The 26,649-nt window shown below is 39.5% G+C and overlaps 1 protein-coding gene across 3 annotated transcripts in view; it reads right to left on the bottom strand.

Moving 5' to 3' along the window:
- LOC104150997 (band 4.1-like protein 4A) overlaps positions 1-26,649 on the bottom strand; it is a 143,797-nt gene that overhangs the window by 40,158 nt on the left and 76,990 nt on the right. For all 3 annotated transcript variants that reach the window (XR_011137356.1, XM_068925182.1, XM_068925183.1), the window contains exons 9-13: positions 23,667-23,755; positions 23,217-23,280; positions 12,137-12,228; positions 11,133-11,210; positions 7,101-7,213 (exon numbers count right to left, since the gene is read on the bottom strand). Coding sequence is in view for 2 of the 3 variants with exons in the window: in XM_068925182.1 (XP_068781283.1) it covers positions 7,101-7,213; positions 11,133-11,210; positions 12,137-12,228; positions 23,217-23,280; positions 23,667-23,755 (436 nt within the window). In the remaining variant the exon portion in view is untranslated. The remainder of the gene's footprint in view (positions 1-7,100; positions 7,214-11,132; positions 11,211-12,136; positions 12,229-23,216; positions 23,281-23,666; positions 23,756-26,649) is intronic.

Below are 26,649 nucleotides of genomic sequence, written 5' to 3'. Positions count from 1 at the left end.
TCAATTAGTGCGTTCTCCTTCTCTCTCAATGGCAATTTCAGTCATTTCTAAGAAAACCGTTCCCAACTCTAGAAGCAGATGTTATGTAAAATAACAAAACATCACCACTGATGATGTGCCTCAGTCCTGGGCAGGACTCGTAGGTTGTTCACTGAAGATAATGAAGGATTTCCATTACATATTGGCTGAAAGCCATAAAACTGCTAGTAAAAAAACGCTAGGTCTTTTGGAAAGCAGTAACAGCACCATACGGCTAATACAGTGGTACAAACTCAGAGCCTTTTTGTTTGGCTAAAACTATAACCGAATGTCTAAAATCAAACAGGGGCTCAATTCTGCATTATAAGTTTTCTTCGTAAGCTTGTTCAACTTCCCACATCACCCCTTTGACATACAAAATCTCTGGGGTCTATTCTACTTCAACACGGGCGTCTGAGGTGCCCTAAAACATCCTGTTTGGACATCAACTGCCCCTCCAGAAGGGTGTGGGTCTTCTATAGGCTACCTCTGCTAGTCTCCTGCAGATGTCTTGGATACAGCAGAGGGTCTCAAGTGGCATTAGTCACCGTGTGCAGGCAACTCAGTCAAGCCCTTTTCGTCTTTGACTTTACCGCTTTTTTATGATGTAGTTTACTACTTTCCCTACTTATTTTTTCAGACTAGCGCCTGGCAGGGGAGCTGCCAGGTTCCTGTCTTGTACATCCTTTGCTCCTCCGAGGTAGGTAAGGATAGAAAGTCTTTGTACTCCCACTGAAGCAAAGACTGTGTCTCTGTCTGCACTTTTGATTGTTCATGTAAGCTTAAGGACTAGGAAGAACATGGAATATTCTAAATAAAGAAATGCAGAATGCACACAAATTCATGGACAGAACTGAAAATACCATTTAGGTATTCTGAATGAACACACTAGTTCATACAGGAAGAGACAACCAACTTTACAGACTCGCTGAAGCACCGTACATCTATCCACACAGTTATTTTCCGTTTTCAAGAAAACGGCAATAGCTACACTGCCATTAAAACCTGCTTGGCAAAAGGACAGAACTACTGAAAGAAGAATTAGTGGCTTAAGAAAGCTGAACGCTTTCTTGGATAAATGTGGATAAGAAAATATGCAGAACAAAAACCCCCAAGAATACCTAGAGTCAAAAATAACAAAGAAAGATGACAGCAAATAAGAACAGGAAAAAGAAATTTACCACCTTCAGGGAAGATACCAGCAGTGAAACGAAGATGAAGTAGGTCAGTGTCAGACTACAAGGATATGTCAGGGTTCCTAACCCTCCCTTCCCCATACACCTTTTTTGTGCATTCAGATATATTTAGCTCCCATTTGCCATCAAACATGAGATAGCAAAATCACTATAATAACTCGGCCTTATACAATGGTGTTCTATCAACATACACGTCTGCGCGACACTACCCCTACTATAAAAAAAAAACAGACTCCAGGAAAATTGTCTAAACACTAACCCCATTACCGTATCTTATCTGTATTACTGTTTCTCACATGCCAAGGTAATAGGCCTCTCAAAAATACCTTAGATAGCCAGATAGCTCACTTGTAGCACGTTTTCCTGGTTTACCTTTTGTTAAATAAAAGTTCAGTTCAGTGAAAACTGACCGTAACTTTTCCAATAATGTGAATGCACATGCTTTGATTTGCTTTTTCAGTGATCTTGATCCCAACTTTTGCATTCAAATTTAAACAGTGTTTAAACTTTTGGTGTTTAAAAACACCGAAAGTATGTAACTTCAGGAGCCTGGCAAAACTAATTACGTCATTCTGCTTCTTATCAATTAAATTCATTCCATTGACATTGCCTGGAAGTAGTGTTTATATTTAAATCTATTAATGAGGGCAGAAGATAGCATGAGCAAAAGGAAAACAGTCAGTAAGAGTTCATGCTCTGCACTGCATGTTACTATGAGCTTATAAAAAGGGATGGACTTCTGTGTGTCTATGCAATAACACAGCTTAGCTCACTCTGCGACACCATTTATTTACCAAATTAATTTCCAAACCAGTAATCTCAAAGGTTTTGTTTACCTCATACCATACACATGAAATACAGAAGTGGTCAAATCCACCCTTTTACAAAATCGCTGATTTAAAAAAAAACTTTTACAGTTAGCGAATCATTTCACAGCTTCGCTGGTGCTGATCTACCTCAGGCAAAAGTCGGTTTATAGAGGTACCTATTATGTAGTTATCCCCTTAAAAACCTGTCAAAAACAGTTCCTGTATTTGGGTCACAGACCACAGAGAAACGTATATTAAAAAATCCTTAACGCTGGTATTGCTAGCCATTCAACAGGAGCTTGTTTCCCAGAATGGAGCAATTTTCCTCTAAAGCAGGTTATTGTTCTGGACAAAATAACACAGGAAATATATGAATATGAGTCAATCGACTTTTAACTCTTTTACATCAAATTAGTGGTTTTCAACTTTTCCAGTGCAAATCCCTTCTGAAACGTCACGCATATACACTAGGCACACACTTTCTGAGGCCGTTTGCTGCACCCCCGTTAGAAGTGTCTACGATCCTGATGTTCGGCGAAAACCAGAGCTGTAAATAATGAAAGTCAGATTTCTGGCAACCAAATACTTACCCAAACCAAAAATTTCTGTTTTACGGATCTGAATACAACAGCTGTTGAGACAGAAAGATAAAACCTTAATTCCCTAAATCGATCCTTTCTTTCAGCATACCTCCCTACATCTCTCTGAGCTATCTCCTGTGTTAGGACAACTCAGATAAAGCAAAGGTTGCTGTACATGAACATACACACTCAGTGGGGCTAATCCTCTCACTAGAACCGTGCCTTTCTTGAAGCCTAAGTTTCTCAAGAGGTGCAATTATGCAGAAAACACAGAAGTTTCTACTTTTCATACTTTTGGAGAAATTCTTGCGTGCTCTGCTCCGAAAGCTCAAAAAAAAAAAAAGACATAAGTAAATAATAGTATCCCAACATTCATTTTCTAAAATTCAACTTTTAAACCCAGTCTCCTAGCTTTCTGGGAGAAGACTCATGACTCTGAATGCTCAAAGCCAACAGTTCTCCATACCACGACAGAGATGGACCCAGCAGGATAACACCGGGTGGCTATGACGTTACGTAGGTTTGTCAGGGCCACGATTGTGATCGCGTGTGCTCGGGACTACCAGAAGAGAGCCCTGACCCAGGCCCCCCAGGAGACAGTACCACAATTTTAATACCCACTTTTGATCTCCCACCTTGCTTTTAAATCAGACCGCGGCACTTATTTTACGCGAGTTCAAACGACTACACAGCGCACGAGGCACTGACAAATCAGTTACCACACAACAGCGAGCGCTAAGCAATGCATTTTCCAGTGCTGAATAAAGTCAGACCCGCGGCAACAGGTTTGGTCGTACCAGTGGTTTGCAAGAGGGCACGTTCCTGCGGAGCCAGGGGTAACGAAGGCTCTCTTCGGGCAGCCCGTATGCGCCGTTGCGAAAGCCGAACAAAATGTCAAGCCTTATCGTAACAGAATAGGACAGAACAATGCAAGATCCTGTTCCCCTGCTTGAGTTTGTCATTTATAACCAGAACAAAATTATAACTGTAACTCTTTCTTAACCGAAATGAAACGAAGAGAATATGCAAACTAAACAAGCTATGCATATCTCAAGTCTGAGCTTTTATTCCCCTCCTAAAAAAAACCCCTAAACCCTCTTCTCCTGCTGAACACCAAATTAAAAACTTACCTAAATGTACACGGAGGAAAAACAATTCAGTACTATAAAAACATTGATTACACAGTCATTGAAGTTTCCTGGTCTGATTTTTTCCACTAACCTTAGGACTGCTGACATACATAATGTATTAAGCAAGTGATAAAAGGGAGGTTACTGCATTTTATCAAGGGAGCCAGTCAGGGGCAGCGGCTGTTACCTAAGAAAGCTAGTTTCTCTCTGTTCGCATTATCATCTCCTTCAATCCCACCCTTAAAGCACATATATTTTTACTAAAAATATAAATATTTTTTATCATTGTTTTGGTATCTACTCCAGCTCTTACCAGGGAGTTCACCAAGCGGCTATAGCCCTAATGGCTTTAGTGTATTTTAATGGACCAGTGAGACAAGGAAACATTAGTAGTCGCTCAACGGTCCAAAAGATAGCTAACCTCTACATTTAAGTGACAGGAAAAAAAAAAAAAAAAGATGAAGAACCCATGCTACATAATTGCTAATAAGAGCGGAACAAGGGTACAAAAAGGAAGAACGAAGGAAAACATGAGATGTCACAGAAGTCCGAGGGTTTAGCACACCTCTGCGATGGAGGCAACGCGCGTCACAGCCTCGCATGCACAGCGCCGCTGATTCGTCTCCCTGCCCCCAAAACCACAGCTGCGGCTGAGCCCCTTCCTGGCACCGACAGCTAACAAAAAGCAGAACAGCCAACCGACCTGGCTGCATTTAATTTCGCAATCTTAAAAAGAGGAAAAAAGGTAAAGCAGCAGGTGAAGAAAGATGCTGAACTCTGAGAAGGTGAGAAGGAAACTACTGTGCAAGAGCTACTTGTAGGTTGTTACGGGCTTTGGGGGACAGGAGAACAAACGCAACTCTACTTTTCGTTACAACAAGACAAATTTTAAACAATATCCAGCTGGGTACTAACCTAAGTGGCATTTGGCAGAAAATACCCTAAGAAATCTCTAATTTATAGAGGCAAACAAAATTCAGCCTGTTACAAATGCTGAATAGGGCACATTCAATCTTCTTAGCCCATATGAAAAACAAAACTAAAAAGACTAGCTATCAATGACAACCGCTAATGTCATCTCACTGTGTTAAAGGAAGGTTTATTTTAATGAGCAATGTCATATTACCCTCTCAGCCATTTCAGTCAGGGCAAGTTTTAAGTAACTCATGAGACCATTTACAGCACCAGTCTCATTTCTGAGGTCAAAATTATTCTGTAAAAGCAAAATCTACAGCGGGTTAGTATTTTTCACCAAGTAAAACATATCAAGAAACAAAATGTGATTTATTGTGTTACCTGCACTCAACATCGCTGCATCTAAGAACCCATTTATGTGAAAAGGGGAGGACTTATCCTAATGAGACGCGACAGACCGTCACACGGAGGAGAAGCAGCATTAACCTGCCCTCAGCGTCTGAGAACCCATGTAAACAGAGAAACCGTACAAGCTTTTTATCAATGTGAGTGCCCGAACACAAAATGAAAAAATAAATCAAAATATCCTCATAGGGAAGGACGGAGTTTGAACGACGTGGCTCGCTCTCCTTACCGCAAATATTAAGTGGGATATGAATCGAATTCCTTTTACTTAAAGCCCGTTCCAGGTGATACACTCTCGCCAGTGCAAAGGGACGGCACATTCACAACACACAGCAAATAACGGATTAACTTGAATTAACAGCAAAACAAATCCCTAACATACCAGGATGGAGAATACAGATTAGACAAATACATATGAATAAGATGGTGAAAAAGTAGCCTTTTTTATTTTGGAAGTAAAACAAACAAATTAAATCCACCAAAACAACAAACACGCATTGCTCAGCAAATTCTACACCACCTTGTATCAGTAAAATATATTATAAGGCGGTCTCAGTTTTCCTCACAGTGAGTTGAGAGGCCCCAGCAATCAGTGAGCACAACACACACACCCCTGCAGCAATACAGACAGACAGTCAGTGCCCGTGCTAAGGCAGACAGTCTTTCCAACTGATGGGCCAAGTTTCAGACGACAAGTTTACCTCTGAATAGCCGTAAAATTTTCTGCAAAACCGAACAGGAGAGTAATGAGGTGGGAAGTGGCATACATCTGGAACTACTACTGTAAGTATGGTGTACGTGTAAGTATGGTATGGCCCAGCTGAACAAAAGCCCAAGTTCCTAGGTTCAAGAAGGAACAGCTTCTTCTGCGTTTAGGCATCCGTTCACGACCGCAGATACTGCAAAAAGATACCATGATCCAAAAGCAAAGCAATCCTTCCCTTCTTATACTTAACGCCAAAAAATGCGTTGTAAACTGCTTTTATTTTCCAGGGATAATACTTGTAATGACACTACACTTCAATGCCCATTGGAGCTAATACACAGAACAGGGACAGAAAATTTCTAGACACGCTCACTTTGTCTCTGAATCCAAAGATGTCACCAGAATCAACATGGGTGGTTTCCAGATGTATATACCTGCTTTCTTTTTAAAAATGGCGACTCTCAAAACTTTCTGATGCTATATTAACCTGTGATAAAGAGAAAGCTTGCTTACATTTTAAAGCCTGAAACAAGTTTTCCTCAAACCACTAACGCACGTGCACATACGCTTAACTCTATGCACATACGTTCCACTCAAATTTGTACAATCGCTGTCACGAGTGAAGTTAAGGGTAGGCACATAATCACACGTAGAACTGGAGCCTGACATTAGAAAAACTTTTTGCCCCTATTACTAGATTGCAGGAAACGTTCATTGTTTTGGATACAGCTCCTGGGATGTGTGCTTAATCTCAAATGTTTCCTCTGATGCCTGCAAAAACTTCCAGCCTCCCCTGACATTTTCAGAATGCAGTTAGGATTTTCCAGCTCACAAATCTGAAGCATGTTAAAACTTCAGAGGGCACGGCATTAATTCTATTCCACTTAATATCAAAATAAAGGGATATTACACTAGTTTTATCAAACTGGGAAACAGATGTAAAAGGGAGACACCTTGGGTTAAGGAGCTGGAACTATGGGATCCCAACTAAGCAACGCAAATACAAATTCTTCAGACAGTTTTCAAGAAATAAAAAATATGTGCCAACTGTCTGTTTTCAAACTTCCCTTTCATACTTTACATTTAGACCTATACATACGGATTTTTATCATGTTTGATCTACTTTTTGTCACTTTCATTCACAAAGCTGGAATTTTAAAATCCATTTAAGGTTACGTCTCTACTGACCTAAACCAAAAAAAAAAAAAAAAAAAAGGGAGAAAATGCATTTTGAGAGATCCTTGAGGATCTTGGAGCATTTTTGACTTGCTTCTTGAAAATAGAATGACTCATACGCCAAAGATGAAATCTTTCCGCAGGCACAGCATAGAAGGACTTACCGGTCTGTTGTGTTCTTTTCGGATAAGTCTTACTGCGACTTCTTTCAACACTCTGGTCAGGCCGGGGAAGCTGAATAGAAAGGTCTCTGGTCATTTGCAAAGCCGTCCTGCCACTTGAAAATGCACCAAAATTACGTTAAAAAAAATCAGATAAACACATGGAAAAATGCAGGATCTAAGAAATAGGAAATATTTAGATTGAAAAAAATGCATGTGGTTTGGCAGTACTTTTTGTTAGCTATTCACTTCTCATCCCAACTCTACTACTCCTGCTCTCAGCATCGGCTGCACATAGCACTACCCTCTCTGCTATTTATTCACTTCTGTTTTGAATCAGACAATGGCAGAATCATCAAAAGATTGTGTTGATCTCTTCTAGATTTCGTATTTTCAGGGGAGCTAAGCAACCAAAACTGAATGGTGGTCTATTAGGAAGGGGTTGAGATAGTGTGACCTTTTGTAACCTCCTAGCTTCTAACACACAACTTTCTTAAATAATTTGATTGTTTTATTTCCTGAATTCTCTTTGTACATTTTTACCTCAGTAAAACACGTATTTCAGGTTGTTCAGTTGCAATCAGAAAGCGGCTACTTGCTCTACCATAGGGAAGTGACGATAAAAACGGCATGAAAAACCCCGTGCAAAGCAAACTGTAATAACGTACTCTCACTAGCACAGGCCTGACTGATATTAAATTGTGTACAAGACCCAATTCCCATTTATAGTATAGCTCTTTTCCATCACACAGTGGAAAAAGTCACTACAAGTATAAATAAATTATTTTATGCTCATGTTAAAGCCCCTTTCCGTGTGACTAGGCAGAATAAAGTGGTCATAATACAAATGTGAACCAGGCCCCATACTCCTCCCCAAAACTCTTGGTTCGCTTCAGGAAACTTATCATACAAAAGAAGTAATTGTTAACAGTAACTCCCAATTACTCTGACACCTGCAGTTCCATGTTTTAAAAGCAATCAGATGTCTTGCTAGCTAGTGCCAAGCAATTATTCCAGGCATTACATGTGTAGATATTCTGAGCTATGTGAATAGGCTCCACTAGGATGACTGTGTTTTCACCAATAGCACCACAGGAGTAATCAGCACTGCAGAATTTTGATCTTCTTAAAATCTGTAAAAGGATTAAAGGACAAAAAAATCTCTAACGTTGCATCAAAGTAATGCTGTTTTTCGATATTCAGTTTCATGTTCTTTTGTTCCCAAGTTAGGCAGAAAACATTTCCGCTCAACTTTTAAGTTCTGTGGCCATGCTAGTCTTGCAAATTCCAAAAGCAATTTTAACGAAAACACCTGGGGATAAGACCTTCCATTCACACTAACACCTCTGTGTAATTAACCAAAACATCTGATCTTAAGGGAGAGAAATTGTTTTCTTGGAATCTGCCTGCCACCTAACAAGAAGTACCTGGAAGATTTAAAAACACACCATAATATTATGGTCCCAATACATACACAGTCCAAGAACAGAATCATGGCTTCTGCTTCGACCTAATGATGCATGCAGATACACAATACTGTCACTGCTTGTGGTGCTACAACAGTTACAAAAGGCAAAGAAAAAAAAAAATCAAAGCTGAGGGATAAACAAAGGAAAGATATTCAAGGCACATGAAAATGCTGTTAGCTATGCTTGTTTCTCTGCATTCCAAGGAGAGTTAATGTGTCAAACACCAATCGATTATCACCATATATGATTAACACCGTGTAATCAATGTGCTATAACTACATGTCACATTCCAATTTACTAGAGCATCAGCTCAAATCAGGGGGAAATCCTAAACAACCACTACAGCAAAACGGGGAACACTATACTAGAACAGAAAGCTACGCTTAAATATGTTCTAGACAAAACTAACATTAACAAAATTGCTGGCGGTAACAATTGAACCGACGTGGCAATTCAAATCACAGATCAACACTGGAGCTGTTAATAAATTAATTAATTAATGAATAATAATAATAAAAAGAACCACCACGTCCAAGAGAAAAGGGACTCAATGTACCAGTGGCAGAAAAGACTCAAACACAGTAACTGCTACACTCTACTCGTAGGAAGGTCCTAGTAGACAGAAAGCTTTCTTTTCCTACAGCACATAACCTGCCACGCTCCCATCAGCTGAAACGGTCCAGCCTGGAAAACTCTCATCTTCAGTACTCTGGCAGGAATTCAGTGTATTCCATACCAGTTTCACAGATGAGGTTACGCTGGTCAGGATCAAACTGGAAACCCCAATGGCAGTACAATCAATCCTCCGTTTACAAGAGTAAGGGGAAGCTGGGGCGCAGCAGATAACATGATGAGCCACATACATCGGAGAGGAGGGCACAGAAACACACCAGTGATCCTGCCTGGACACAATCCAGATTCAGTCAAACAAGCTCAGACTCAGCACAGTCATCTCTCCATCTGTAACACAAGCTAGGTCTTAAATCCTAATCAACCAGGGACAAGTGTAATAGAGCTACTACTGCACACTACTGTTAGTAGCTACTATTGCAATCCAGGAGCCGCTTGAATAACGGAGAGTTACGGTTGTTGGGTTTAGGATATCTTCTAGGGGGCACTGACAAAGAACTGCCTAACAAATAACACACCATCAACGTTACCTATGGTAACATATGTACTCCTTGAGCGACGGTGGAAATGCAAACAGGAAAAAGACACACAGACGAGACAAAAATAAACCTAAACCCTAAACAAACTGGTATATTTGCAGGACATGGAAAAAACCTCTAGAATTTGTGAATATAGCATACAGAGCTCCTTCACCCAGCAGCTTCAAAACAACTACAAAAGAAGAAAAACTATTTTTAGCCCCACTTGATAAACAGGGCCAATGAAGATGGAAAAAGAAAGGGGCTTGGCTTTCAGATGTGATCTTGATTTGCTGCTCCACATCCTCCTCTTCAGGTTCACTGAATACGCACTGAAAATGCAACTCTAAAGCAATTCTAAATATCAGGCCATAAATTATTTTCCTCAAAATTGTTCAGTCAATATGACAGAACAGGATTTAACACAGGGGTCTCCGAATGCCAAACCCAGTGTCTTTCTCACTAGACAAAGACCCTGTTGTTTCAACAGGCTTAAGGACCCCAGGCTCAATAGAAATATTGGGTTTCTGTCATATTTCTGTTTTTTCTAAATCCCGTCTCCTGCTAGTCCTTTGTGGCCCTACAGCTAGAGTTATCTTAAGTCCTCTCCGCTTGCCACATCTTCCTCTGCACCGTTGTATTAACTGTCTCTTATGTCACACTGTCTAGTTGGTTAACTCAGGTTAAAACAGAGTAACTGCTCCCTGTACACCCTTTGCCTGAAAGTCTGCTGCTTCTTTCAGACATAAAAAGAGCTTGCAGGCTTGAAAGCTTATCCAGTTTTTCCCAGAGAGTCCAGTTAGAAAAGATATCTCCATTTCCCTTTAGGTCTTCCCTCATTTTCATTCATAAAACAGCAGCGCTACAAAAGCATTGCTGCTACAGGACGAGATACAACCAGTCACATCAACAGCCCTTGCAATAAGTCAATTACAATGCCCAAGTAGCTGTAAAGGAGGGCCTCACAGTTGCGGATTTCCTACGCTCTTCTGCTTGTACCATCCCTTTGCAAACTCCCTGATGACAGGTGACGGCCAGCCTGCCTCCCTGCCTTCGTATTCCCCAGCTGTCAGGGAAAAAATCTTTAGGATATTAGGGCAATTTCACAACTTAACAATGAGATTTTACCTTGAAGCACTGCCAAGGTTCCTCTCTCTTTCACTAACGGCTACAGCAGGTCCTAGCCAGCTCTAGGAATCTGGACAATGAAAAGTCACTTCTACATTTGTCCTAACACTGCCTTCCAAGGCCTCAGACACAGACAAATGGAGTCAGCTAAAACGGCCCTGAGTGTCCCTTTGTGAAAAGAACTGGGTAGGGTGAGACATAACTGTTTTCTGTAATTGGAAGAAAAGGGAAGAAATAGGAATAATGAAAGAATTAATTGAACAGACGTTTACACAAAGAAATAAATTTACCTGTACCGATGTTTATAACCTATAGATCCAAACTTGCTGAATTTTCTTGACAGAGAGTTTGACTCATTCTCTGGCATTCTACATAATTTGAAAAATAAAACAACAGAGTAAGTTCACGTTGATAAGTCCCAACTAGACTCCTTTTCCTAAGAGGAGGAACAATAAATACAAACTTAAATTCTGAAAAATAATTTTCTCTTAACTCCTCTTCATCCCCACCACCAGGCAGACTCTTAACGGGTTCAGAGTTCCACAAAGCCACATGTTTACGTCCTCTTCTTTTGACTATACATCTCTTTATTTTAGGGTCTGCTATAAACTGTTGGCAATAACAGCCTTTTGCTCAATATTTCACGCTGGCAGGCAAAAACACCATGGCACAGAAACGGGCAGGAATTCTGAGCTTACACCTTTAAAATACTGTTAAAGCCAGCCCTAAGCATTCCACGAACAGATTCCTAGCTAAAGACCCTTGTGTATTTTTACTAGTGATTTTGCAATAGTAACCAAACGTGTTTTGAGAGGTATAATACTGGAAACGTTTTTATACACTCCAACAAAGCTTCAGTGAGTCATTCTATCAAAAATTCTGCATACAGCAAAGAATGCTATTCAAAAAATCATAGGTAATAGTAACATGTGAAATCCAAAAGCCTGAAGTCAATGCTGTAACAGAGAATGTAATGGTTACAGCTTAAATCCCACCATATACGTACGTGGATACTTCTGTTACAACATACTTCATGCAAGTTGAGATATGCTGTTTTAGAAAGAATTCTAAGACAAAATGAGCCACTGAACTACTGAAAGATTTTAAAACGATTGTTTTATAGCATCATAAAAAAGGAAGGCATCAACTTTCAAGAGTATTCTATAATCAAGAGGAAACAAGAGTTGTCAGGTAGCAAGTCTGTGACACCACTTTCAGCTATAGCAAGGTTCTTATTCAGTGCAGTGTCCCTCATTTCACTAATGAAATCACAATAAACTTCAGCATCACTCACCTGAAAAATGTATGATGTTCTACACAACATTTCCAGAGATGCTTGCATGCAGTCTTGTTACGTGCTTCAAAAAAGAAGGAAGTTTCATTGCACTGAAAACAAAACAAAAGAAAGTCAATGCTGCTATGAAGGATTCTGCCAGTGAAGTGAACTTTCATCTACTGAGCATGAGAAGATATCATCCACATATCACTGTACATAAGACATGAATAAGAAGAAATGTAGGTCCTATAATTTTGTACAATTCTTCATTTAAAGGGTTTTTTTTGTTTCTCATTGCCTGAAAATAATTATTTAAAGGATTGATTCCTTAGACACGGAAAAAGAAGAAGAACAAGGAGACTACTGAAACAATACCGTTCCTCGATTCCGGTCCATAGATGTCAGCTTCTTCCTAACTAAAAAGCAGAAAAGGTTTTTCATAAAGTCCGTTTCTGAAACTGCACCTCACGTGGTCAAAAAAAAAAATATATATTCTTCTTAGGGCTCTGTTTAACAGTATATTCAGGAAAAGGAACAGCACAATGGAAGATTTGTTATAAACAACTACGGAGCAACAATGCACGGAGAAAATGCACAGGACGTGCACGTAGAGAAAAAAATGAGGTAAAACTGGAAATCAAAAAGGTGCGTGGAAGGAAAGATAAAGGAGTAACATTAACTTCAGAACGATTCAAAATACTTGAAAAAAGGGTCAATGGAAAAAGACTTAAAATCCACCTGCAGAGGGAACAGTTACGGGAAGACAGACAACAAAAAAGAATATTCAAAAGCTTTAAGCCTATTCACAGGAAACAGGCAGTCAGTAGAGCAGACACGAAGAAACCACAAACTACAGGGAAATACGAAAGAGAAGTCAGACATCCACAAACTGTGAAATACTTCCAAGAGACAAGAAGAACCACCAGAGAAAGAAATACAGGACTTGCACTTATGTCCTTTGCTTACTGAAATATCCTGCTGGTAACATATATTACAACAGGCACAAATCTGACCTAAAACTTAATGTGGGAATCATACACTTTGTAATGTTTTAATTTTGTGGAAGGTCATAAAGTCACGAGAACTCAGTGTAAAATTACAACCCGCCCATGAAACGTGATACCTACACTACCTGTACAACAGATACCTACAACAAACTAGTTTTTAACGCAGCTATATATTTCCTTTCTGTAAGAAAGTGGAAAATATACCAAAACTGCACCAGTACCTATGACAGCACATCCTGCAAATGAATCAACTCTTTCTAAGCGCCATAAATAATTTCAGCTACCAAGCTGCCAAGTCAGACACTAAGAAAATAAGAAGCCCTCTTCTTGTAATGCTGACGTCAACATCAACATTTTCAAAAAAAATTAACATCAAAAGCTTTGTTCCTAAACCCATATTTAGGCACTTCTACAAATCAGACCAAACTGCTCATAGAGAGAAACAGAAACCAATCTTGATCTATTTTCTATTTATTCTCTTTATATTTTCCATTTTCTTTATATTCTCTATTCTCTTTCGCGTGTTAATCAGGAACAACAGCTCTCAGACACATTATTCCACTTGTTTCCAACAAGTTAAACATTCAAAACGGTTCACATAAAATGCATTTCCAATTATCTCTCACTCAGTAAACTTAAGCGCTTAGTTCTGTATCTGCTATCTGCACAAGGAACAAATAGTCCCACTAACTTCCGTGCGAATTCTCCGCATAGTACGATACTGTCAGCAACAGCGACATAAGCGAGCCCTACAATCGTTTCCTCAATATCTCAATCGTACAGGGGGTATGACTCACCCCACTTTCGGCAGCCGGCTTTAGGAAACGGATGCTCTCATGTAGGTTATGGTTCTGCAGCACCATGCGTAGCGGGGTAAAGAGCTGTGGCAGGTTTCTCTCATTCTCCAGTTAATTAGCTATTGTGACCTGCGAGCACCTTGCAAACTGTGAACTAATTCAGTATGTTCTCTGGACTTCCCTATTTCACAAAGAAATCCATTACATCCTTATGGAAGGCTGTCAGGCAGCCTCCCAAAATCACAAATTATCTGCTCAAGCAGCCTTTCCTGCAACTTCAAACAAGTCACAGCAAAAATGACAGAACTTTGCAAACTGAGACTTCATTCCCTGACAAAAATAAAAATTGGAGACATACTCATGAGCTCATTTCCTTAGTTAAACTTCTCCAGTGGAAAAATATAAACGGCTGGCTGGGACAGTCACAAGAAATATCCAAGGAATGAAAATCCCCCTCTAGTCTTCTCTCAAAAAGCATGTTTTCCCCTCCGGGGCATCACAGCAAGGAAAGAAGAGTACAGTAAGAAATATGTAAATATTAAGAAAACTGTAAATATTAAAAAGTAGGATTTATCTGAGATTGCTATGTTGCATAGTATAAAAATGATTAAATATTAAATTAGTCCGATAAATATATTCCTACAGTTATTAACAAGACAATCTCGGGCTTCATAGGGATCTTAACCTCTCTACAGGATACGCAAGGGGTTTAACTTGGAGCAAAAGAGGTAAATCTAAAAACTTTAAAACTTGTCTACAGCAAATCCAACACCTGGAAGCTTCATGGGGAATCCTGAGGACTGCCAAGGAGAAAAACCCATTTACGCTGGAATTTTCAAGAGTAATCACGCTGCTCATGCCCCTCTGGCAATCAGTCTACCCACTGAAGTGGAACTAAGACCTTCAGGGGAGAAATATCAAGCAGTACTTCTCCTCTGCTTATTTTACATGTAAAAGAAACATAGTTTCAGGTTTCATTATTTAATTTATACTAAAATTTCTAGATCAGACTGTCACCTGGTGTGATTTCACATAAATCCACACAGCTCTAGTCACCGGTGCAATTTTAAACAATAATCTCAGATCAGATCTCTGATATTACAGACTTTCTGCAATATGATGATTCATTTTAACTTCTATTAGGAAAGAACCGAATGACTCACATTTAATATGCAGGATCTTGCTCCTTCTTCCTTCACTCCTAAATTTTGTGTTTAAGCAAAGAATCCTCTGCTGCACTTACATTTATTTAAGGAAATAACGTGAGAGGAGAAAGTTTGGGGTTTTGTGGGGGAGAAGTCAGGATATGTTCTGTTTTTTTAAAGGGACTTTTAAAAATAAGGTATTTCTGCTATTTCTTATTATTGGCCCAGTTTGAAGTCCACTGAAATTAAGGGAAAGATTCTCATTAGGGAAAAGGTTCTACTTAGTCTGTTTATCTATTTTTTATTCTTCATAAAGTTTTGGAATATTCCCATATATAAAACAAATAATACCTAACACCTGAAAATCAATTAGCACCTAAAAGAGAGAAAGTATAGCTACAGTTTCTTGCAATTGAAAGATTTCAACAACAAATATTAGTGATGCCATTCTTTGAAGAAATTATTTTCTAAGGGGAAGAAAGCTCATCTCAGTCGATAAGTAAAAAATGTTGATGATAAACTATGGGTTGAAATGCCCATACTTATCATGCAGCAATTAAAGGCATTAAGGAAGAAACAGTGCCACCCTGCAGATCAAATTTATCAACCAGGTAAGATACGGAATTCAGATTTGCAAAACGAAACACTGTCCGCAAAAAATTAGGAGAGGAACCAATAAGCTTTCTGATGACACTCAGACTCATTTAGTTGTATTCAACGGAATAGAACACCTCTGAAAACTAACTGTCATCTCAGGATGGATGCTTGTAACGAGTCAAATGGCACAGCTAAATTTTATCAAGGTAGGAAGCCTAAGAAATTCATCGCCCAGGTCTTCGACCAACACAGAGGAGACAATTCATAATCCTTTTATCATTTTTCAATTTTTCTTAGAAGGATTCAGTAACTTACCGCAACTAACCCCAATATGACTCTGCATACAGCATATTTAGGTCTAGGATTTCCTCCATTTACTTTTAAGCTGGTTTGATATATTCTAACAGCACTGTGACTACCCTCACAATATACAAGTGCATATTTAAAAATAAAGCAGTACTTAAGGCAGTAACATCTCCTAGGTTTAATCACCCTCCCCTAAAGAAAGAAACTATGTGTATAGGTAAAGCAAGGATGATCTTACACAATATCATGCACTTTTTGTTTCCATTAAGAGGCAACATCTTTACCATCTTGAACGATTATAACTTCTTTACAGATAGTGAGAGTTAGCTGGCGGGGGGGAGGGGGGGGGGGAGTGGTTCTAATTACTTTACTGTACCTGAACCACAAGAAAGAAAGAGCTATTGTGCTTTTACTGATGATTTACAGGAAACAACAATTTCATACACAAATGCTCAGTGTTGTTTGGTGCCTCACAAACTACTCCCCGCTATTTATGCTGCTGCTTTCAGAGTGCCTAGCGTACTGAAGGTGAGGTGGCACAAAACGTGATGGCAACCGCTTCAGAGCGGCCCTGGTCCACCTGTCCACGCCGAAGTTTGCCCTCACCTCTGGCCGTGCAGTGCTTCCCTCTCCTCTGCCCCAGCTTTGGTGTTTGTCTCATCTTTCAGGAAGCCGACTGCGCTAGCCAAGCAAGCAGAAAAAGCGTTATTTTTGTACGATGTTTTTTGGTCGTGTCTGTGACTTGCACCAGCTCCCTTGAGGGTCAGACAGGCATCAGAGCTGGGGTACAGAAGAAGGCAGGACCACATGGCCCAAGGCAGCCAAGGAACAGAAGTGTCCCTTGCAGCACCATCTAGTAGTTGTTGGGCTGCCTGTCTTCTAATCCTGAGAGCGCCAAGCAACTACACAAGTGGGAGGACAAATATAACACACTCTTCTCTTTCTAAATACTTCAGTAGCTTGTCCCGCAGTCTCTAGCGCACGCGAACGCTCATACTGCCACAGCATACTGCCACTGCTATTTTTACCTATGGGAGGGACAGATCAGCACATGGGATGCACATAGTTTGACTACACTATCTTATAACATACTTATAATACACTGTCAATCAAAAGTAGCCACAGCCTTTAATTGTTTTATGTTGCCTCTCAAAGCAGCTAGAAAACGGACCTGGCAGGGCATTGGAGATCTTCTCCACTAAAAGGTTGGTAATCGGCATAGCACTCCACCATCTGCTCCCCTCAAAGGAGACAAGCGACCTAACCCTCGCCGGGTAGCCCCAGAACGCCTCTGGGACGGCCACAGCTGACATATCACCTAGGGAATGCCTACGCTGCCTTTTGCAAACAGTTCAGAGCTGGCTTTGCCACACCTCTGTGATTACACAGCTTCAAGTACAGAGCTGGCTCGTGTCCAGCTAGCCCAGTGCCCAGGCAGAGCAAGCTCGAGTCTGCCTGGAAGGGAAGACACGCATACAAATGGCAGCTTTTCCCTCTGGGGACCAGCGGATCCCTTGGCTGTGAAGTTCAGTAACAGGGAAAAACAAGCCTATTGTTAGCAGACTTGCTCCATGGGGCACTGCACCTGCACTAGAAAATTTTTAAAACTCCACAGATCAAAGACGTTCGGAAACCCGTGCCTCAGAGCAGACCTTAGCTGCTCTCACTTATGACAGGACATACATTAGCCCCTACCAGTCCCAGTTCAGGAAATGAAAACAATACTTAATAGAAACTCTCTGCCAAGACACAGACTCTTCCCAGTTGCGCTGAATATTAATTTAGCCTAAGTGAGGACCCTGCCCTATCACAAAGCACATTGCAAGTGAACGCACACGTAACAGAAACGTTAATACTAGCTCTGAAGCGACTGCTTCCAAACATTACTCTTTGCCAGGTCAGGCACACACCTGGATACTATCAGTTGCTTCCTCCAATAGGAAATATTTGGTCTTCACATATTTACACAATGCATACCCATCATAGCTTATGTAATGGAGAAGGTATTACTGGTTACATAAGGTCACCTGAAATCTCCAGTTAGATAATTATCTTTAAGCACATTATACAAGTCAAGAATTAAAATTAAAAATGCTATGCTACTACGCATAAAGCATATCAAGTTTTAAAGTATCTCAGCCTCATATTATCTCCACGATTACAAAAAAATTACTACACAAAAACCCCTGACACGAACATTTTAATGACAACCACTTTAAGTTTACCCAGGAATTTTAATCCTAGTTCTCCTTCAAAAATGTTGATTAGCGAAGACTTAGCTATCAAGCCTTGAGCCATTCTTACAAGTATGTGGTGAGTCAGAAAGTGGTTAAAAAAAAAAAGTTATACACAACATATTAACTTCAGCGGGCTTGCTCACCTCCACCCTCCGTTACCCACTCTGGCCTAAGTGGGCACAAATACAAACGATACAAAAGTTATTTCAAATTCTTCAGTCACCATAAAAATCAAAATGCTGTTTTTTTCTTTAATGGAAATCTAAGTTATATTGGACTTTGGAATAGGAGAAACACCTCTTCAGCCCTGTTCCACCTTCTAAAGAAACTGTGCAAGAGGAACAAATCAAATGAAGAGCTCCCGCTCTTATAACTTATATACCCTATAAGTGATATACCGTAACATAGCTCAAAATGGAAAAAAGTGTGTGAATTCACAAAGGTGTATAGCTAGACCACCTTATTAATGTAATCATCTTTCAGACTTTGAACACCTCTACAAATCAGATTAAAAATAAACAAACACATTAATTAAAAGCAAAAGTCCAGGGTCTCCCAATATAATTTAAAAGAACAAAAATCACTTGAGCCAGCAGAAGGGGGACCATTACGTGCCTTGGAATTGCCTTCAAGTTCCTCTTACATGCATCAGTCGCTGGCACTGCTCTTGAAAAGTGTCTTTATCAACTTCACCTTACAAATTCAGCTGAGCTGAATTTCTTCACCCGACTAAGAAAGGCTGCAGAGGAAGGCTCGTGTTGCAATTGCGTAAATCATTTTTAATTGCACTGTTTTGGGAGTTTGTTCAGACTTGAACAAACCAAATTTCAAAATCCATCACAAAGCAAAAATTTCAGACTTCCAAAAGACTCTTCTCTTAAAATGAGAAGTAATGAAAGCAAGTGTTCTGCAGACTGAACTCCCCGAAAAACAAACATGAAAAATAAGTACAGAAGCTTTGCCTAAGCTCTGTGAGCCAGTTAAACCATTCGCTTGCACGCGCAGACACCCTGTAACCAAAGTAAAAGGAACTCTTAAAAAGCACCACTCAGTTGTGGGGAACAGAAGTACATCCTACCTATGGGCAATGCAGCTCCACCTCTGTAACTGCTGCATACTACTACATTTAAGTTCCCAGCCTATCAAACCTATCACACCATGTTTTTTCTCTATTTTGTTCATCTCCATAGCTGAGAGAAATTTAGGAAACAAGCTGCCTTTCTTACACAGAGAAGGCACAGAAGGTACGTAGTGCACCCTTTCAGTTCCTCATTTCCCAGTAGTTGTCTACTGTGATTAGACTCAATTTTGTGGCACTTGGGGGTCTTCTGCAGCCACCCATATTGCTGGATGTTCAGCAACCAGCACGGCTGTTCAACAGACATCTCTGCTAATAGGAATTGTGCACAGGTACAATGATCAGATGGATCTCTCATCTTGCTTAAGAGAAATCGCACCAAAAATTATTCGGCAACTATTCTGCTCAGGGAATCTCTCTGCAATCTATAAAGCAGAAAGGTTCCTAATTTCACATTGATACTTAAGACATTTCACAGAAAGCACAGCATGTTTTTAGCTCAGAATTCAGAGCATGGGTCAAGTTGGGGGATAAGGAAATACTGATTCGGTGATAAATGCTGCTGAAAAACAACTTCTGTCAGCTGGTCCAAGTCACTAGTCTCACATGCCAGGATAAGCCAGGGATGGCCAAATTAAGAGCGGTATTTTGTTTATGACAAAAGGACAGTAATAATAGAATTAAGGAGGAAAAAAATGTGATAACATAACCAAAACAGTAAAAGCTAAAACCAAAATACCAATAACCATGCTAGCACACAATAGCAACAGGTATACAGGAATAATACACATAATGAAGAATTCAAATATATAGGAAATGTTCTCATGGAAGAGATCTGAGGAAGCACAAGAGACTACAATGCAAACCAGGAGAGGTGAAGCATGATATTACAAGACAGTAAGCATAAGTATGTTGTGTTCAGTAAATCATCAACTTTATGAAAACTGAAACAACGTAAACAACAAACTCCGCGGCGGTGGCGGCAGCAGCAGCAGCAGCGATACATAATTTATTCTGACACATGCCCCCCACAGTGTCTTCTTTGTGTAGACTGAGAACATGGAGCTGTACATTTAGACTGACGTTTTCAAATCGGTCAAGGCAACCAGGGTGTTCTCTTCCACTCATTTACCAGGAACTGCACATTCCAAGTCCTTTTGTAGGTTTAGAAAAGTCTCAGACAAATTTATCTTAAGGAAGAACTGAGAAGTTACCATAAGTAACTCCATGCTGGGAAAAGAGCAACACTTCACAGAGTGCTAAAAGCATCAAACTTCCTCTTGATGAATAGGTGTATCTGTGGAAGATGTCTGTTTGCGTGAATAAAAGTAACTGGCGCATGGAAACAAACTAAAATCCAGTGTGTACAATATACCCAGAAACAATCTGTTCTCAGTAATACATGATGTTAGCTTCTTTCCTCTAAGCCATAAAGCTCCAACTAAGTGAGAAAAAAAACTCCATTATTTCACCTCTTGCTAAATCTTATCTAGTGTTCTCTCCAACTAATGTTAATAGTCACATCCTTCCATCAATTCCTATGGAGAGTACTCATCAGTCTAATAAATCCTACTGCCCGTGCACCTTTTCCCTGATGTTTGGGCTGTTTCCTCCTTTTCTTGTAACTGTGCTCCCTGTTCAATCTTAATTACTAACTCCTCCTTTTGAGCATTTCTCCCTTCAAGTTTTCTTAGACTTTTATACCCACCTTCACTCCGTGCTTGGAAAAGTTTATGTATTTAATATGTCCAAGTACATCCTTCCAACTCCACCATGTTTATTTCATGCAATGTTATTAAAGGAGAAAAGATAACTTTCCATGATATGGAGACAGAAGTAGAAATAGTTCTTTAGCTCTTCCCTGTGACCATTTCTGGTGTCCTTCAAACCTTGTCATAACCTGTTAACATCTTCCTAGTAACTGAATAGTCTGGAAATGAGCAACACATTCCAGACTTGGTGTGCTACATCTGTAACAAGGAACCTATTAATTCCCTGTGCTGTAAAGTGACATTCAAGGATGCAGCATGAAGCAAAGACGGTACGTTTACTCTCCTACCGTATAGCGCAAACTCATTTCTCACATGAAAGGACAAAGTGATAGCATTTATTCCAAAGCATGGAGGAATAAAAGCAATTTATGAGTGAAGTTTTTGTAGGGTATTGGAACACACAGTCATGTAAATCTACTGATGAGTTGTTACTACAGTGATTTTAATCCAGAGGCTAAGACTGCTGTTAACTTATTCCAAAAATACTTTTTCATAGTAACAAAGCTACAGTGTTTACAAAAAGGAAGAGGACAATATTTCTGGGCCATTTTGGCATTTTTTTATCCTGTCAGGATATGAAATGCAGTAGAAGCACTTCAAATGAGTATTAGTCGCAATGTAGATTATAATGATGGTACACACCCTTGTACTTACTGTTCTCTTGAACAATTTCCTAAAAATACCTGTTGGGACTCGAAATTGCCAACTGCTGTCAAAGTGTTTGTCTTATGATCATAATACTAGATGCTCACCAACTTTATAGGCCATCAACATTCCCAATCTAAACTTATGTACATTTTCCAAAGCTTCCAGGTTTTCTTTTCAGCATGTTAAACGTTTGCAATTCCAGATGGTTCAAACAAAAACCATATACATGTGACATCAAACAGAAACTACAGCATCACTTCAATGCAATCCACTCTTAAGTCAATCTAGGACTTGTTTGCACATGAACAGGCATTCACCCTTGAAACGAAACATTGAGAAAAGTTTTCCCAACCTTCCCCCACCTTCAAACAACTCTCTGATTTCAACAAACACATCATCAGAAATAAACTTCCCATAGACCAACACACCAAACAGAACCAAACCACTTCTGAGTAACAAAAGCAAAACTTGTCAACACATCTCCACAAGCACAAGAAATACTATCCTCAGCAGAACCAACAAAATCCATCAGTGGTACACATACATTTCCCAGCATGTACTTAATGCACCAAATGACCTCTTAGAAAAATCATGGGCGAGACTAACAGCCACTGCACAGATGAACAAACTTGCACAGATAACCTGAAAGGAGAGAAACGCACAGTTTCCAGCAAGGAAATATTTCTCACAGAATAACCATTCCGTGCCTAAACTTTCACTCCTGATACTCCAAAGAGACCTACAAAACATTTTCAAAAAATAACTCAGCAAACTAAACTCATTAGTCAACTAGTCACCAAACGTCACAGACTGAATGCAACAATTTCTTTTATTATATTTCATACTTCTCCCTCCACCCCCACATCTCTCTGTGCTCCACAGGTGATAAATATCTATCTCTCTGTTCCACTGAATCTACCTTAAAACCTCTTCTCTTCCTAGAAATTTGCTACGCTTTCCCACAGGAATCAACATTTTTTTCTCTCAAATGACCGAACAGCACAATTGGATTAAATTCTGACAAATGTGGTTCAAGCTGTATAAGGCGGATGCTTCTGTTCCAAAGCCACGAAACTTCACCTTGGGTGCCTGAAAGTTTTCCAAGTTTTCCGCTCTCCATTTTTCAGTAGGTATTATCTTTCCCTGTAGATTTTGCCTTGTTAAAAAGCACTATATGCAATAGCACAACCACGGCATTCTAGAAGCTGTCCACTCTAATTCATAGAGCATAGTATGAAAGCATGAAAGCTTGTTACAAAATCCCTACATTAGCATTGCTCTGCTGAAGTTCTCTCCCCTACTTGCAAAACATAGACAGAAAATCTTCCTTCCTCTTTTCTCTTTGCTAAATCTGCAAGAACTATCAAGAACACAAGACACTTTAGCATGAGATCATTTTCTTGCAGTAATCATCAGTAGCATTAGTTTCACTTTGATGGATGCATAACATTTCCCAATTAATTAAAACAGATTATTTTTATGTTTTCTTTCAGGCTTGAATAAAAACTTACATCTTTTCCCACGACTCTGAGTTCAAACTGTGTTTCCTTGAAGTGAACTTTTGTAATTCTAGGCCTGTAATATTGCAAAAAAGACAGAAAGTAGTTCATGGTACTTTGACTTCATAAATAGTACACTATAAAGCTGCATATATTTACATACAAAGACAAGAAAGGATTCAAAGTAGGATTTTCTCTGCATGTACGCACCAGATATCAGCAGAAATTAGCAGCACTTAAACATTTCAGCATGAATTCAGTAAAGGTAAAATATATTTTTCAATATTTGGATTATTAAAGAATTAAAAATTCGAATAATCCACACAAAGGTTAGGACACACAGATTCCAGCTGTGAAATGTTTTTCCAAATAAAATCAACCTTTCAAACATAAATCACAAATCATATATTTCTGTACAATAATATTGTTTAAACACAGACTGCACAGTTAAATTATACATACCAGAAATATTTCCCTACTTGTTTTTTATTCTTGTAGACAACAACTCCTACGGGTGTTAATCCTAAAAAATATTCAGATTTGTTTTCACCCTAGAAAATAAAAAATATGTCATTCAATTATTTATAGCAGCAATTTGTATCATAGTAGCAGTACGGTCTAGTGGAGGAAGCCAGTCTGATGACTGAATTGAGCACATTGTTTCGTCCTAGCTAGAACGGGGAAAACAGTACTTGATCCAACGATGAAAACCCCTATAAGAAAACTCTTACGCATAGATGCAAAAGAGGCAAAACAGAATGGCAGTCAAGGAAAGAATGGGAGTTTCCACATTCCACGGTATAAAATAAAAATAATTTATTAAAGGAATTACTTTCAGCTATCTGGGAAATGGCCAGAGTTCAGAGACTAAACTCTTTATTAAGACATGATAGCAACAGACATCCTGAACCCTAGTTGAAGGTACACAGTGATTTCCTGACCTACTTCACTACAGTTTAACCTCACAGCTGCTTTCTCCCTTCTAAAATAACATCACCTGTGTGCTGCTACAGAGTGGTCCGAAAGGAACTAACTGCTTTGAGAGATTCAGAGCATTTCTTTCAGAAAGGGTAGCAATGTCCAAGAGTAACAAGGAGGGGTCACATCATCTTCCCCAAAGGAAACTGTTTCTGAGGTCAGTACCTGAATTGCAAATCATATTTGTACAGAATATGATGAAAAATCTGAAGGTGAATGGCAGAAGGGCCCCCCCCCCAACTCCCCAATTTGTAGTCTATGATCAGAATAGGCTACACCCTCAAAGGGAATAGAGCAGGACAGACAAAGGAGTTGAGTTCTCCTGCCCAACCTAGATTCTTAAAGTTTCAGGTTTGAAGAAGTCACAAGCTCTAGAAAATCTGAGTCTTCTGAAGTTTCATATGAGCCCTTTTTGGGTTACTGCTTAGATGTTTAACAGACAGGGAGTTTCTATCACAGTTTTCTTGAACTTGCTCTGAATTAATTTGAGAAAAGCCTAAATGATTTTGGGAAGCAATTCAACAACATTATTCTTTTTTTCAGCAGTAATCACCAAAAGTAATCAGTTAACTCATCATGTTCTCCCACTTCAGAGCAAAATGCTGACTTTAGTCTTCTGTGGAACAGAAGGGGCCACCAAAATGTCTCATCTCAGAATGGCTCTTTTCAACCTTTTAGAGAATTTCTGTATTTTGGGCTCCACTTTTAGAATTGAGGGAATTGAGGCCTGTTGAGGGAAAAGCGGCAGCATTTTTACCGAACACTTAACTTTGCTAGGGAATGGCAAAAATTGGCCCAGTCCCCCTAAGCATTCCCATTACCAATGAAACGTCTTTGATCACACCAAGACCTGCAGAGCAGAAGCACAAATGGGCACAGAGCACATGAAAGTCAAATGATCCAGTTCAAATAATACTAGCTGCTAGTTCAGAGTTGTTCCAGTAGCAGCTCCAATAACAGTCAAGCTTCACACTTAGGCCTTTATTACAGAGTATTATGGCAGGTCCTTCTCCCGGGGAGTGAAGGGAGGTGGTAACAGGAATGGCAAGAAAAATCTCCACTAGAATCCTAATTTTTATTTTTTTTAATCCTTCTACCTTTACGCACAATCATTATTACCGCGTCAATATCTTATGATACTGAAGGTGCTTGAAAGACTGCAGATCTTAGTGCACGCGGTTATTTACAGAGTCACTGCACGAGGTAAACAAGCCAGCTGCAGAAGTTAGTTAATCTCTCTGCTTGGGAGAATACGGAAGAGCCCTATTTGTTCTATACCAGCAGATCATGAACCACAAAAAATATCAGCTGGGAGACTGAGGGATTATAGAAATTATACCTCTCTGTGAGAAAGCTCAAGCTCATCTCCCCGAGTTCTGCTTGTGCTCCAAAATGAACTAACTGCTAAAGGCAAGTTTATTTTCAGTATGACCAGGTAATGAAAAGAACTATGTCTCTTTATATCTATAGCTTCAGTCTCAAAGGAAGGCTTTTGGTGCTACTGTAATATAAATACAAATAATGATATTCACGGGTTAGTCTTAGGCATATTACAACGCACCCCTCACCACGCAGCTGGGGATCCATCCCTCTGCAGGGCATAAACAAACTAGGTGAAAACAAATTTTCCAGACTCTGCAAATTTAACTTGATTTTGCTGGACCATGTTGAAGCAGGTTCCAGCAACTCCCCCACTTCCTATAGGTGGAGGGGCACAGAGCACTGGATATGAATATCATTAAGCCACAGTGTGTATCAAAAAATACTTCATATTGTGGCCTGCACAATTGTCAGGTGGAAATACACGCTTAATCTTTTGGTAGCATCTTGGCTTACTTATTTTCTTTTAATTAATTTTACAAAGTACTGACATCCAATTTAGTGAACTATTTACAGTACAACTCCCCACGTGAACTTCTGATTTTCTTTTTATTCAATAAGTAAAAATAAAAAAACCCTGCCATGAGCACAATTATTCAAACAAGACAGAATGATGTTTCTACAAGGAGCACATAGCCTTCAGGTGATGGCTTCAATCCAATCCCAATATACATGTTGTTTTACAAAAGAGGTAGAGGGATCTGCTGAGGCAATACAGACAGCTTGCAATGCCGCATTATATTGTACAGAAAAAGCTGTAAACATGCTCTGTCTCTTTAGCAAAACCTTCACAATGAATACTAAAATAAGCCAGACATGCTCCTACCCCACCCTAATTTTTGGTCGCCTTTGGCAATGATTCTGAAACCTTTTCAGCTCTCACTCACTGTGTTCTTTGCAAAAGAATAACGTGCAAATTATTGTGTCAAATACAAGAACTATAACCCTCTCTATCTTTTCTGACACTTATACTAATGCCTTCCAATTTATCAGCATTGTATTTTCTTAGTACAGTTGATTGTCTTTCATAGGAGTAATCCAATCACAACCTTTCATCTGAAAACCATTAGGCTTCTGTATGTGCGAA

The sequence above is a fragment of the Struthio camelus genome, chromosome W (genome assembly GCF_040807025.1).
Source record: "Struthio camelus isolate bStrCam1 chromosome W, bStrCam1.hap1, whole genome shotgun sequence".
In the NCBI taxonomy this organism is placed as follows: domain Eukaryota; kingdom Metazoa; phylum Chordata; class Aves; order Struthioniformes; family Struthionidae; genus Struthio; species Struthio camelus.
This window is presented reverse-complemented; position numbering and strand designations above follow the sequence as displayed.